General features: G+C 44.2%; 1 protein-coding gene across 1 annotated transcript in view; it reads left to right on the top strand.

Moving 5' to 3' along the window:
- The first annotated feature begins 848 nt into the window (after window positions 1–848).
- The window catches only part of LOC121697591 (trichohyalin-like), a 37,574-nt gene continuing 22,182 nt past the window's right edge, over window positions 849–16,240 (top strand). Inside the window, exons 1-2 of the mRNA XM_042079163.1 lie at window positions 849–1,364; window positions 4,977–5,010. Coding sequence (XP_041935097.1) covers window positions 4,986–5,010 — 25 coding nt within the window. The 5' untranslated portion in view covers window positions 849–1,364; window positions 4,977–4,985. The remainder of the gene's footprint in view (window positions 1,365–4,976; window positions 5,011–16,240) is intronic.

The raw sequence follows: 16,240 nt of genomic DNA, 5'->3' as shown, positions 1-16,240 counted from the left end.
TAAATGGTCAAAAGTAGCCTAAACGTCATAGCGTTTTTTTTAATTTATTGTAGGCCTATTATTAAAGTGTTGTTTTTCATCTAAAGGTTCAACTTCATGCTTATGCACTAGAGGCATACTAGGCGCTCTCCCCAATCCTAGACTTTCACGTTGCTTGTTTGTAATGGATGCAAAACAGCCTATTGCTGAATGTCTATGGAGGGACGAATTAAGCTGTCCTCCCGACGTCGAGATTAAAGTAGATATGATATTTCAACTTTATTCTCGAAATGTCGAGTTTAATGTCGACGTGGCGACTTTAAAGTCAACATGTCGAGTTTAATCTCGCCATGGCAAAAATATTTTCATGTGTGGCCCTAATACTCCGTCGTAGGGATGACATGGGTAGGTTGACGTGATTAAGAGGGGCTTTCTGTTCCAGTTTATAGGTCTTTCTTAGGCTCAATAAGGAGAGGCCTGCTGTACATGTTAGGCTAGCCACCAATTTTGTAAATAAGGTAGAGTAGGGTAACTTATTTGTTTTTTTTGGGGGGGGGGGGGAGCTACCACGTTTGTTCAAGTGATGTTAGTAGGCTATACTTTGTTAGCTTTGTCCATGTACATTTCAATAATCCATCGCTGGTTTGGACCGTTGTCTTAGCAAAGCAAAAGTCACGACACAGGACTGATCATCAAAGCTAACAAAATATTGTTTGTCAAAAGGTAGCCTACAACATGCTCCTGCTGTTTTCAAAAACATTCCGCGAAACGTTTCCTGTTCGGACGTCGATTATCATCGCATCATCATCAGGTTGCGTACACCATGTGACTGCAGCCCACCAATCTCAATGGGGCCATCTAACGGGGTCGATTGCTCCTGCGTGCGTGCACAGACGTTTCTCAGTAGCTCTTCCTGCGTGCCCTCCTTCCTCCTCGACGAGTCGTCTTTATGGGACATAATTAGTATGCCAACGAGTTGAAAAATGCACGATATCGCACACACGGATATCTGTTGGATCTGCAGTTGACATCAGGATTGAAAGAAAAAAGACTTAGAGGCTCAGAACCTCCAGCACGGCAGCACCGCGAGAAGTGAAAGTGAAACTTAACCTCAGCCATTTCAGAAGTGACTGTAGCTGGGAGAGGAAATGGCCTCCGTATAGCACTCTGAAGAGGAGTTCTCCTGTTTACGCTGAAACACTCAGGGATCCTGTTCTCCTGTCATGGAGTCACAGTGTGTGTGAAGCCTACAGCAGCAGTGTCCAGTCTGCAGGAGAAACAGCCTGTGTGTGTAAAGCCTGTCTACAGCAGCAGTGTCCAGTCTACAGACTGCAGACTTTAACATCCTGTTTGGTGTGTTGCAGGGGCTGCTGCACTAGACTGAGGTAAGACCCACTTTGTGATTAGCAGACATGCTTTATGAAATAATAGTTTATGCACATTCCATATAGCAATAATAGTTTATGCACATTCCATCCCAGATAGCAAAATTTGACCGGCCCACCTCTGGCCCACTACCTTGCCTCAGTGTTGGCCCAGTTCTGGCTGGGCCTCCGGCCCAACAATGGCCCAGTTACTGATAACTGACACAAAGAATTTCCTCTGGCCCAGATATGGCCCACACACTGCAAAATGACTCTCATTGTTTCTGTTGGCCCAGGTCTGGCCCACACACTGTAAAATGACTCTTATTGGAACTGTTGGCCCAGGTGTGGCCCATACACTGTGAAATGACTCTTATTGTTTCTATTGGCCCAGGTGTGGCCCACACACTGTGAAATGACTCATAGATAGATAGATACTTTATTGTCATGCATTCTGTTGGCCCAGGTCTGGCCCACACACTATATAACTGAGTGTTGGCTGAGTGTCGGCTGGGCCTCTGGGCCTGTACTGGCCCACACACTATAAAACTGATCTGACTGAGTGTCGGCTGGGCCTCTGGGCCTGTACTGGCCCACGCACTATAAAACTGATCTGACTGAGTGTTGGCTGAATGTCGGCTGGGTCCCCGGGCCACATGCGGCCCATTAACTACCAAAAGTACTTGAAAATAAACACAAATCCAGAACTAGTAATTAAAAGCACAAACTACTTTTATTAACAAGTTTAACAAACACAACCTTGCAAATAAAACAAACATTTAAAAATTATACAAGCTTTTACATATATACACTTTAGAAATTAAACAAGTTAAAATATACAAGCTACTTTTATCTACAACAATCGACATCTTTCATATACAAAAACACAAACAATTAAACATTTTAAAACTGTATAATGATTCAAAGAAATAAATTATTCTAAATTAACATTAAAAATGTACAGAAATATCTCTCTCCCTCACTCTAAAAGAGTAATTCCATTGTCAGTAGTTGTGGTTTTTGAGTTAAGTGTTGTGCTAGTGCTTTAAATTCTGTATTTTTGTACCATGTACCATGACCTACCCAGCTACATACATGCACACACACTCACTCTCAAAGTATTTTTCAATAGCAGCAGACTTTGCCACCTGCCTTCTCTTTCTGTTGCTGCTTCATTGTTGCCTCCACCAGTTTCAGCAGCACTACCAGCCGGGGGTGTCTCCAAACTGCATTTAGGTATAAAAGAATATTATAAGATCATTATGAGGTCTAAAGCAAGATTTCAACATGTCATCTGTCAGAGAAGTTCTGTTTGTCCACTCAAATATACTTACAGATAGCCACCTCAGCTCTCTTTGGGGGTTGATCAAAGAGTTCTTTCCATCCATCCTTCAATTTGAGATGCATGGACAGCATGCCATTTCAAAAGAAATGAAAAAAATCATTAAACTATTTATCCTTTACTGTCTGACAAAATATTACTAAAGCCCAGTCTTGCCACTCTGCAGCTGTCTTGGTAACACCTCCCTGGTAGTTATTTTGGGCAAACAAGACATTGTGTGATTGTCATTGGTAATATATTAGCATTTAACAATCACCAAGAGCAAGACATATTTGTCAACACATACAGACCTGAAGCACAAAGGCTTGTGGACTTCCTTCACAAGAGCCTTGTGGGTGCTCCAGTTGGTTGGCCATGTTTTCAACAGCGCATGTTTCCTGCCCACTCCTGTTCTTTGCTGACATAATAGATGAGGCAAACCAAAAGCATCTAAAAACGACATATCACAAAACACAGGCCTAGATGAAAGCTGATTCCTATGATTTGGCTCATCTAAACAAAAACGTATTACTTATTCTATTAAATCAATGTACAACTTACCAAGAGCTCTTCAGGTCTCCTGTTTTTCCAACACAAGAAATGGTTCACACATGTATACACGGGTAGCCTTCTTCATCCAAAGGAGTGCAGGTCTCTGGTCAGTGTGGCCTGGATTCTGAGGTGTACATTTAAAAAAAAGTCACAGTAACGTTAGGTTAATGGAAGTATATGTGTTCAAAATGATTACATGATCATAAACAACCCCTCAGTACAAAATACAGAATGACCTTAAAATACCGATTTTGATGAGCTTTACATGACCAGGACAGGACCCACCCTGCTACCATCTCTCTCTCTCTCTCTCTCTCTCTCTCTCACACACACACACACACACACACACACACACACACACTCTCTCTTAAGGCATACAGTCTCAGTCCTGCCTGCCTAGTGCCTGAAGTTGGATAGATAACAATGAAATGCCCATTACCAATCGCTATATTCTAAGTCATGCAATACTGGTTAACTGTTAAGCTATTTCTAAAAGGATTAGATCCCACTTTTCTTTGAAAACCACATAATTATGCAAGTATAGCTAACGTTACAGCACTGAACGTTTTTGACTAACCACCAACACTGACGTTAACGGTAATTAGGCCAACAAAGTAGGCTAAGAAATCATAACGTTATGTTACCGCTAGCTTCGTCATCGTCAAGGGGGTTAGATTGAAACACCCATTCTTGTTATGCTACTTATTAAACTTTGTCTGCAATAATAAGCCTACGTACATTCATAATGATTTACATGCAATAACAGGTAAAGTTGCATGTTACTTACCACAGGCAGTGTTCAAAACGAGACAGTTTCGTGCCGTCCTGGTTTCAAACTGAACAGTTGCTCTGCTCGTGGCTCTTCCACATGTAATGGGCCGACAGTCACTTTACAAAATTGGGCCATGTACGTTTAGCGTCCGGCTGTCGCTAAATGTTTCATTTTTGCCGCCAACAGCCGCCATACTGATCATTGTTCGTTCCTGAAGTATCGGGCCACACACTGTATGAAATCCGTCTGCCGAGATTGATTCGAAAACTGGCAGTAGCCCATCAAACCCCAATCGGGCCAAATAAGACACTCAGTAATCAGCCCAACTACTGCGTGTCAGTGTCGGCCCATTCAAGGGGACAGTGCCTCAGCCGACCTGAAACTCCGCCGACAGTGGCAGCACTCAGCCAGGATCGGGCCGACTGTGTTTACTGTGCTTCAGCCGACTCGGACCTCAGCCGACACTGCCAGCACTCAGCCAGAATCGGGCCGACTATGCTTGCTATCTGGGATGTAGCAATACTAGTTTATGCACATTCCATATAACAATACTAGTTTATGCACACATATAGCAATTAGCCTGGCTAACGTCAGATCTCATCTCATTGAGATGGGGTCTAGGAACTAGACATTCATTTTCTCGTATTTGAAACGTGGCTTACGAATGCCCAGAACCATTGATTGGGCGCTACGAATGTCTATCAAATGCGTCTGTACGTCGCTCATAACGGCTTCGGTGTGTCGTCATCGTCTTGCTGCCCTCCCTCCGTTCTGTGATTGGTTCCTTCATTGAGGTGAAAACGAAGTCCATAGATAGAAGTTTGTTCGGTCCTGTTTGCCACAGTACCTGTGTGTGTGTCAACACCTGTTCTGTCCTGTTTGTCACGGGAGAACAGGTGTAGAAATGAGCAGGTCTACTGGATGAATGTAGACTCAAGACTGATAATGATGTTGGAGAACGTGACCCAGTGATCTGTGTCTGTTTCAGGAAGGCAAAATGGCAGCTGGGGGCTCAAACAGCGGTAAGAGATGTCTTATGGTGTGTGTGTGTTTATATGTGTGTTTATATGTGTGTGTGAGTAGGAGATATGTAGCCTGACGCATCATATTCAGATTCTAGTCAGAATATGAGTCTGATACTGCTCCATTGGGATGTAATTATGGGGCGTGTTTCAACGGATACGGGGGGGGGGGAATGCCTCTGCACTCAATTGGATAGACCTAACCAATCAGCAACAAAATATCTTACCATGAGCTGTAGGAAGAACACACAAACCATCATTCTTCTCCACAAATGCCTTAACATTGTTTTCTGGTCTTTTGTAAAAGTTATGCTGCCAATATCTCCTACAAGACCTGGTAACGAAATGTAAGACAATGAAATACGTAGCAGGGTAGGCTATTTGGAAAAACAGATATTTGCCCTCCTTCGTTTTTAAAAATAATTCTGTTCACACCGATGCTACAAACATGTTATAAACAGCTGGGGAAGGGTGTTGCAGACCCCTGGAGCCAACAGGTGGCCAATCAGAGATTTCAAGCAAACGAGAGAACAACATGTCACAATGCAAACACACTGCTGTTTTCCCTTGATGAAAGTGAAACCAGAGTTTTCCCACATATCAACTTTGGCCAAAGTTTTCAGGAATAATTGTTTCGAGTGATAAAACCTCATGGAAATAATATGCATTTTTCTATGGGGTCTCACGGGGAAGCTACACCAGGCGCGTAACTGAAGCGTTCTGTTTGCAACGCGTAAAATCAATTTTAGAAGAATGGTCTATTTTTTTCAAGTGTATGCGCCACTATCAGGTCTGGTGTAGCTACTTCCATTGATTATAGTGAATATTAAAGGGAAACTTGGCAGGATTTCCCCCTCTGGTGGAGAAATTGTGCATTATGCTATTTCAAACTGTGGAAAAAGGTAACGATAAAGCACATGGATTTGTTTACAAGCTAGCGAACGGTTAGCATAAGTTTGGTTACGATGTTACAAGGTAAGAAACACGATTTAAAACGAGTTTCTTGTTTCTCACTTCTCTTTCCGGGACGGTAAGTCTCAATGTTGCAAGGTTGGTATTCCGCCTGGGGACGCTAAGCGCAGCGGGGAAAGTCACCATTTTTACCGGAACAGGTCATTTAACCATCCAAATGATTTCTAAACGGGTTTATTACGTTGAAATAGTTGCCAAGTTCCTCTTTAAGTGCTGCAGCAGACACAACGTGAACAGAACGCCTCAGTTACGAGCCTGGTAGCTTCCCTGTCAGAAGCCATCTGTCTCCTTCTCTCCGTCTCGTTTTTGTTGCAAACAATGACCGTTTCTCAAAGTCAAGGATGGGTCCTTCAAAGCTGCTTTTTCAAGGACGTTACGTCATCGAATCTCACCAAGCACTGTTCCAATGTCAAGGGTACTTTAAAATTCTATCAAGTACTGAGTCCTTTGTTCTGAGATTTTCTGAGAATTTTCGAGGATGCATGCGTTTATCCTCTGCATGCTTGGAACACCCACAATCCTTTGCGCACATGGTTTTTAATAATGCACCTGCAGCTTCCTGCACACTCACTAGTCTGTTCCATGGTGTGTGTCTGTTCCATTGTGTGTTCCATTCGTTCTACCAAGCACAAATCCTTGACCTTGAAAAATGGTCAATATCAACCTAAGCTCAGATGACATGATAGACAAGGCACTGTTGCTCACCTGTCCATGATCGTAAAGTCGAACTTAATTGGTCAAAACAGCTCTGGTTCGAGCATAGTTGCTCAACAACGGAGCAATGCCAAACCGAACTTCCCGACCTCAAATATTGTGGGCGTGGCTAAGTTTGACTGGCACCCAGGGTAGGAGATATGGACTACAATATCACAATATCATTCATCTGTACGGTATTGATATGATATTATATTACAACCCTAATTCCAAAAGAGTTGGGACATTGTGTAAAGACAACATATCAAATATTGAACATTTCAAGGAAAATATAAGCACAGTCTTCATCATGAATTCATGAAAACAGCAGTCAATAAATAAAATCCTGACGTTACACCATCAGTGATCAACACAGTTCTCACGCCGGGAACATTGTCATGCATGTCAGATGTTTGGTAAATAGCCAAACAAGCTAAGCAAGCTAAGCAACTTGGCTACAAACAACTGTAAATTGTACTCATGTCACATATTGAACACACTTTTAAACATTAGTGTTGTCACAATACCAAAATAATGACTTCGATACGATACCTGCCATAAGTATCACAATGCTCGATACTGAAACGATACTATGGAGAAATCCTAAGATATCTGGAAAAGAAAGGACTCATACCTCCTCCAAGTGTATTGAGTCATTTGTGTTGAATTCAGTGCACTTTTGTAATGTGCAGGTCAATTCTGGGTTATAAACTTCTAAACTTCCTAAATAATGATTATTTTTTATAGTCAGTAAAATAGTAGGCCTACTTTGTGTGATTAAGTCCTTTATTGTTTGTTATAGTTCATTTACATTATGTTGTGTTTTGGCAATAAAGTATCTTTAAATAGCCAAACTAGGCTAGATCAAGGTCAGTGTTGAAATTACTGCATGCAAATCACTGAATGCTATGCAGAGGGGCCTAATCTTTAGGCCATCTGATGTACAGTATAGGCTACCCAAGGCCTTCCCGTGTTCATGGGATTTCTTTGACAGTTGCAAAGGGAAAAATGTGAGGATAGTCTTCTTTGCGCCCAGTGTACAAGTACGACGTTCCAACCACTCAGGTCTTCGTCAGATAGGCCTACACCATTACCTGTTGCAATATATCTGTGTGCTTTCCTACATTACGTCTATTTCTTTGATAACATCATTTGCTACCACTAACAATCAGTGGTTATTATTATTATTATTGGGACTCAACATGCTTTGGTGGTAATATATGCTGTGGGCTTTAATTAGCGTATTTCGGGTAGCCTATCCTACATATGGGCAATAAAATTGCAGTCTACATGCCATGACCAATATTACCAGTAGTACTGAAATAGATTGTTTACAGGTTATGGTAATGTTATTCTTTAAAAATGTTGGGATATGTCTGCGAGGTGTTTAGCCAAGTTCCATGCGTAGCCTACTGCTTTTGAATGACTTTGAAACATATTTTACAAACGGGTCTCTGTGTACCTGATGGCTTGCCTTCACTATTCGCGATGTATCCAAAATAGTTGCAGATTTCACTTCACCTTTTGTTTTATCCACAAGGCCGAGGACTGTCGGCAAAGAACTATGTTGACGTTGGCTGCACACTCACTCTCTCAGAGCTGCCTGCTTGACACGCCCACTTGCCTAGATGCGTGCAAGGAGCAGTGAGAGCAGCAGTTCACACAGACACAGAACGTTACTATTTTAATAAAGTATCGCAGCAATAATACTGAAAACCATGATCATTTTAAATGTTTGTGTGTGTGTGTGTGTGTGTGTGTGTGATCATTTTGGTCACCATAACCATGAGCTTACATTTTTATACCATTACATCCCTAGTCATGGTCATACACACACGGTATTTTTACTGCCAAAATAACTTTTAAAAACAATGTGGAAGTAATACGACTTAAAATCTCAGCTAATCCAGCAGTTTCTCCTTCAGACAATGTGAAGATGAACCATGCATAGTTTATCCTGCAGCTGAAGGAGTGAAGATGAACCATGCATAGTTCATCCTCCAGCTGAAGGAGACATTAATTCACGTAGTAAAATAAATTCCAAATCCCTTACATATTATCTCCAGAAAGCCTATGATGCGGCGTTTATGAGGACATTTTCATTAATAAAATCGGTTGGGGTTATTAGACTGAACGTCATTGGTACTGGAGTACTGAAATTAGAATGGGCCGTCTGCAAAGAGTGTAATTGCATTAGAGAACCAGGGAAGTCTCCGCATTATGGGAGTTCAGCACCTACAATACATAATATAATTAAAATATTCAAATGATCAAGAGAAATCCTGAAACCAAGGGACAGGGCTGAAACCAATATTGGGGCTAGAGGTCAAACCAAGGGACAGGGCTGAAACCAATATTGGGGCTAGAGGTCAAACCAAGGGACAGGGCTGAAACCAATATTGGGGCTAGAGGTCAAACCAAGGGACAGGGCTGAACCCAATATTGGGGCTAGAGGTCAAACCAAGGGACAGGGCTGAAATCAATATTGGGGCTAGAGGTCAAACCAAGGGACAGGGCTGAACCCAATATTGGGGCTAGAGGTCAAACCAAGGGACAGGGCTGAAACCAATATTGGGGCCATTTAGAGGTAATTTAAAGGAACACTCTGGCCCTCACATAGATCTCTGTTTCTCAAGGTCACCGAGTCCTGTTGGTATAAAACCTGCCTAGCTTGTTCTTAATTATCTGACAGACGAGAATTATGGGAAACTGTGTTTCCTGTATATATTTGTAATTTTGTAATGTAGTTGTGTGTTTGTGTGTGTGTGTGTGTGTGTGTGTGTGTGTGTGTAAACGAGAGAGAGAGAGACCGAAACAGATAGTGAATGAGAAAGAGGGAGAGAGATCTTTTCATTTTGTGTGTGTATGAGAGATAATGAATGTGACCAGAAACAAACCAGAACTCTCGACCAGAAACAAAAGACACGTTTTTGTTGAGTCTTCAGGAGGTGAAAACCCATCACCAACTACCACCAGCTCTAAATACACATGATACAAATTCTAAACTGTCACGTGAAACCTCATCACCAAATACCACCAGCTCTAAATACAAATCCTAAACTAAGTAACATGAAAACCCATCACCAAATACCACCAGCTCTAAATACAAATGCTAAACTAAGTAACATGAAAACCCATCACCAAATACCACCAGCTCTAGAGTTTAGAATACAAATTCTAAACTGTCACGTGAAACCCCATCACCAAATACCACCAGCTCTAAATATGAATCCTAAACTGTCACATGAAACCCCACCACCAAATACCACCCGCTCTCAATACGAGTCTTAAACTAAAAGACAACCAAGATCAATGACCAATGAATCAACACAAAAGACTAAACAATGAACGTGACGTGCCAGTGAGGCACCAAGCGAAGCTGCCCTGCGTCTGCCAGTGAGGCACCATGCCAAGCTGCCCTGCGTCTGCCAGTGAGGCACCAAGCGAAGCTGCCCTGTGTCTGCCAGTGAGGCACCACGCCAAGCTGCCCTGCGTTTGTCAGCGGGAGCGGATGGGAAGTGAGAGTGAGAGAGACTACGGTCATCAGAAAGGGCGTCTTTTATAGAAGTTGCCCAACAGGGACGGACTGGCCAACTGGCATACCGGGCATTTTCCTCATTTTAATTTGTTTGGCCAACGGTCTGCCCAAGCCAAGGACAGTCAGCGGCCCATTGGTTCATTTTCCATACTGACACTGGACTGATCCAATAATAGCTCTTGTCAGGTCCCACCCCTCCCATTTTGGCTCAGAGCCAGGAATCTGTGAGTGTATCCAAATAGTTAATTGAAGTAGCCACACCTTGAAATTGTGGCGGGTGCTGGTAGTGCCAGCTGTGCAAAAATAACACCAATGTAGAAGCTTAAAAATTAGATCCAAGATGGCGGCGCGTACACACGCAGCGACCTCTCTCTGTCCTAACCGTACGGTGTTTTGTTCGTTTAAAAAGTGTTTGTCCGAAAGTTTTACGTGTTCGTCTCGTCTTACTACGTCGTACTACAAGTACAGCAGGCAGTTTTTAATCGACATCTGCAAAAGCAAGTTTTGCAGCGTTCTGGACTTTGCAACAGAGACGCTAAAGGAACTCGGACTACTCCGGCCTGCAACAACACCGGACTCGCCTGCTACTCCTCCCCCGGAAAGAAAGCGTCGGAAGCGGTGTGCGAGGAAGCAGAAGAGGGGCAAGCGCGGAGGCGTCCGGGCCAGGCTAGCGGCCAGCCCAACTCGCCCAGCCATACCATCCATTCTCCTGGCAAATGTACGATCACTGGACAACAAAATGGATCACATACGACTGCTGAGATCAACGAACCGGACAGTAAGTAACTGCTGTGTGCTCGTCTTCACTGAGACTTGGTTAAATGACAACATTCCGGACTCTGCTGTACAACTGGAGCAGCTAGCATGCTATCGAGCAGACAGGGCCATTGTAAAGGGAGGTAAATCACGAGGAGGAGGAATCTGTGTTTACATCCGTGACGAATGGTGCCGGGACACTGTAGTAGTATGCAAACACTGCTCACCACTGGCAGAGTTTATGATCATAAAGTGCCGTCCTTTTTACCTGCCAAGGGAAATTACTGCGATTCTGCTAGTCGCAGTATACATCCCGCCTACCAACAACAACAGCGATAAGAACGCGGCTCTCAGTGAACTGTACCAGGCTGTCAGTGAACAACAGACGGCACACCCAGACGGTTTCACCATCTTCACTGGAGATTTTAACCATGCTGATCTTAAAACTGTACTTCCAAAGCTACACCAGCATGTTGATTTTCCAACAAGGGGAGATAACATCCTGGACCTGGTCTACACTACACACAAAGGAGCATACAAAGCTACCCCCCTCCCCCACATTGGACTTTCAGACCATATAACTGTTATGCTAATGCCCGCATACAGACAAAGGGTAAAAGCAAACAAACCGGTTCGTAAGCAGGTAAAAGTGTGGCCTGAGGGAGCCTCCGATGCTCTTCAAGACTGCTTTGACACAACAGACTGGGAAATGTTTAAGCAGGCAGCCACTTACAACAACCGGACAGACATAGAGGAGTATACAGACACTGTAACCTCTTACATCACCAAGTGCATTGATGATGTGACCCACACAAAAGACATCATCACTCGGGCTAACTGGAAGCCATGGCTGACAGGGGATGTCCTCAGGCTGCTGAGGGCCAGAGACAAAGCCTACAGAGCTGGGGATGAAGCTGGCATGAGAACAGCGAGAGCCAACCTGTCCCGTGGCATCAAGGAAGCAAAAAAGGAATACACTCACAAGATAACCACCCACTTCAAAGACAGCAGGAACGCACAAAGCCTATGGCAGGGCATTCAGGCCCTCACGGACTACAAGCCCGCGCCACAGAGCTGTGAGAGCAACATCCCTCTGCTCAACAACCTGAACCGCTTCTTTGCTCGCTTTGAAGCACAAAACAGCACCTGCCCACAGAAGACCCATCCCCCTCTACATGAGCAGCCCCTGTGCCTCTCTGCCGACAGCGTGAAGAGGACACTTGCTGCTATCAACACCCGTAAGGCAACAGGTCCAGACAACATTCCAGGTCGTGCGCTGAAGGACTGCGCAGGGGAGCTTAAGGATGTCTTCACAGACATCTTTAACACTTCCCTGAAGCAAGCCATCGTCCTATCATGTTTCAAAGCTGCCACCATCATACCTGTGCCGAAGAAAACTGCTCCATCCTGCTTCAATGACTACCGCCCTGTGGCACTGACACCCATCATCATGAAGTGCTTTGAGCGGCTTGTCATGTCACATATCAAATCCATTCTCCCCCCCACCCTGGACCCCTTCCAGTTTGCATACCGAGCCAAGCGGTCTACAGAGGATGCAATCTGCTCTGCCCTCCACCCAGCCCTCACCCACCTGGAAAAAAGAGACTCATATGTGAGATTGCTGTTTATAGACTTCAGTTCTGCATTCAACACCATAATACCACAACAACTCATCTGCAAACTGGACAAACTGGGACTCAGTACCTACCTCTGCAACTGGCTACTGGACTTCCTCTGTCAGAGGCCTCAAGTAGTACGTGTTGGCAACAATACCTCAAGCAGCATCACACTGAGCACAGGGGCCCCCCAAGGCTGCGTGCTCAGTCCGCTGCTCTTCACCCTGCTGACGCATGACTGCACTGCAACCTACAGCAACAATCACATAGTGAAATTTGCTGACGACACAACTCTGGTGGGTCTCATCACCAAGGGCGACGAGACCCAATACAGGTTGGAGGTCGACCATCTGACCACGTGGTGCAGGGACAACAACCTCCTGCTGAACGTCAGCAAGACCAAAGAGATTGTTGTTGACTTCCGGAGAGGTCACACCCAACACCTGCCACTGACCATCGACGGTGCTGTGGTGGAGAGAGCGAGCAGCACCAAATTCCTGGGGGTGCACATCAGCGAAGACCTCTCCTGGACCACAAACACTGCATCACTGGCGAAGAGAGCTCAGCGCCGCCTGTACTTCCTGCGGAAACTCAGGCGAGCAAGTGCTCCACCAGCCATCATGACCACATTCTACCGAGGCACCATTGAGAGCATCCTCTCCAGCTGTATCGCTGTGTGGGGCGGAAGCTGCACTGAATACAACAGGAAAGCCCTGCAGCGCATAGTGAACACAGCTGGAAGGATTATTGGTGCTTCACTCCCCTCCCTGAAGGACATTTACACCACCCACCTCACCCGCAAGGCGACCAAAATTGTGAGTGATGCAAGTCACCCCGCTCACAATCTGTTCGATCTACTGCCCTCTGGGAAGAGGTACAGAAGCCTGCGCTCCCGCACTACCAGACTCACCAACAGCTTCATACACCAAGCTGTAAGGATGCTGAACTCTCTCCCTCCTCTCCCCCCTCCACCCTCAGCTACAAAACATCCTGGACATTGGACCCACAAATGGCCGCGTGCACTACTCCACTTGCACACTTGCACACTTGTACACTTTACAACTTGTTGTTGTTGTCCTGAAAACACAACACATCTGCTGCTCTTACATAACTTGCACCACTATGTCACTTTCTTTCTTACTTAGGTCAAACAGAACTACACAAGCCTTTTATTGGCCTGACTTTGCACTAGTATTTTATTGACTGTCTGTGCACAATTTCAACCAAATTTTGCTGCTCTTATTTTTTTCATTATTATATGTGCCCTCTTATTTACTTACTTTTTTGTTTACTTGAATGTTATGTTTGTCTGTGGACTTAAATTGGTAAAATATGTCTTGTCTTCACCGTGGGATAGTGAGAAACGTAATTTCGATCTCTTTGTATGTCTGGAACATGTGAAGAAATTGACAATAAAGCTGACTTTGACTTTGACTTTGACTTTGAAAATATAAACAATATTGCAGGTAGGTTAGTCTACAGTATGTCAGCAACATGTTGAAGTTTGTTGAATTTGAGCGAGAAGACGTAGACGTGAGCAAGCGTACAGAGCAGAGGGAGATACAGCCCACATGATCACATAAACTCAGTGATGGAGCAGGTGCTGGAGAGTGTAGCCTACATGATCACATGAACTCAGTGATGGAGCAGGTGGTGGAGATATAGCCCACATGATCACAATAACTCAGTGATGGAGCAGGTGGTGGAGATGTAGCCCACATGATCACAAGAACTCAGTGATGGAGCAGGTAGGCTGTGTGACATGCCATGCTAACGATGATGATTATGATGACTTATTAATCGTGATAATGTGATATGGTAATGATAACATAGAAAGGCCGTGTTGGTCAGATTGATCAGTTTCCGTCAGACGCCCACAATTCAACATTGATGGCATGAGTGATGGTTGGTCTCTCAAAGTAGAGCGTCAAAAGGGCTCTATCGGGTTCGCAATGAGAGAGAATGAGAGAGTCAGCATGTGTGTGTGTGTGTGTGTGTGTGTGTGTGTGTGTGTTTGTGTGTGTGAGAAAGAGTGAGAGAGAGTATGTTTGTGTGTGAGAGAAAGAGTGAGAGAGAGAGAGTGTGTGTGTGTGTGTGTGTGTTTGTGTGTGTGTGTGCCCTGCTTCTGTTTAAGGGTCAGAAAACAAAAAATGGCAAAAGAAACACAAACATAAATGTTTAGTATTTATTATGTAAGGGATAATGTATAGAACGCCGGTCATTATCTGAAAATAAGTCTCGACCGGGCAAACACTAAGACAGGTCTTATTTCGTCCTAAAGGGACATATTTTCAGATAATGACCGGCGTTCTATACATTATCCCGCCTATTATATGGGCTACTTGCCGAAACGAAAAAATTAACTCCACGATATGTCTCTTTACATTTATTGTTACCATTTCGTCGTGGCTTTTGCTGAGAGACAAATAGTTCACAACACACGCTGAACTTGAATCAAACATTCTTTAGAACACAGCTGACCAACCGTCTGCTTTCACTTCACAGTGATATGAGAGACTTAAAGCAGAAGCACAAAACATGTTGCCAGTGAGAGTGGTAATTATATGTTTGCAGCGGTAATTACATGAAAATAACTTACTGTAGAACGTTCAGGAAATCCCATTCAAGTCAATGGAGCCTTCTACTAGCATTGTGAAGAGCCGTCTATTAAATAAAAATAGCATAGTAGAAAAAAAAGAATGAGAGCTAAGGCTTCAAAACAAAGTCCAAAACCCAGATGAAGCCCTCTTCCTCTCAGTGCCCCACTCGGTGGAGATGGCATCAGATGAAGCCCTCTTCCTCTCAGTGCCCCATTCGGTGGAGATGGCATCAGATGAAGCCCTCTTCCTCTCAGTGCCCCACTCGGTGGAGATGGCATCAGATGAAGCCCTCTTCCTCTCAGTGCCCCACTCGGTGGAGATGTGAGGTGGAACAGGGTGTTGCGTGGCAACAGCAAACCCAAAACGTCTCTCGAGGTGGACGTTCCCCCAGCGTGTGTGTGTGTGTGTGTGTGTGTGTGTGAGGCGGAACAGGGCGTTGCCTGGCAATAGCAAACCCAAAAAGTCTCTCGAGGTTGACGTTCCCCCAGCGTGTCGTAGTGACGTCCTCTTAAAGGGCGGAGCCCCAATCACACCGCAGCCAATTGACCGATCCCAAGCCCCGCCCCCTTTTACTTTGTCACAATGAGGACTTTGGAGGTCAATTTTGAATTTTCTAGTGTCGATTCTGTATGACAATACGCCGGTTATGCGAATGCTATAATGCTTCCTTTGTGAGTAGCATAACTATCTAAATAACTAAAGAGCTCAAAAAGGTTGAAATATATGCCTGGGGTACTTGTAGAAGTGACATCCGATATCCTGACCATGTGAAACGTTAACACAAACTTTGCATAAATTTGGATAGGCTGCTACCTTTCAGTGAGTTTGTATGAAAATGTTCCCTTTATTTGTGTGCATAATTACACACAAAAACATAACTAATCCTGGTTTCCACAGTTGAAACGACAATGGACAACATTAAGCCTACAGAAAAAAATACACTACTTTACCTACCTTGCAGTAACTTAACTCGCACACTCATACGAAGGCTACACCTTCAATCACGTATCGCCTTACACACAACAATAATGCTTTCAGCTTTTAGGCACAGGCTA

This window comes from Alosa sapidissima, chromosome 2 (genome assembly GCF_018492685.1).
Source record: "Alosa sapidissima isolate fAloSap1 chromosome 2, fAloSap1.pri, whole genome shotgun sequence".
NCBI lineage: Eukaryota > Metazoa > Chordata > Actinopteri > Clupeiformes > Clupeidae > Alosa > Alosa sapidissima.
Note: the sequence above shows the minus strand (reverse complement) of the source record. Positions and strands in the feature narration are given on the sequence as shown.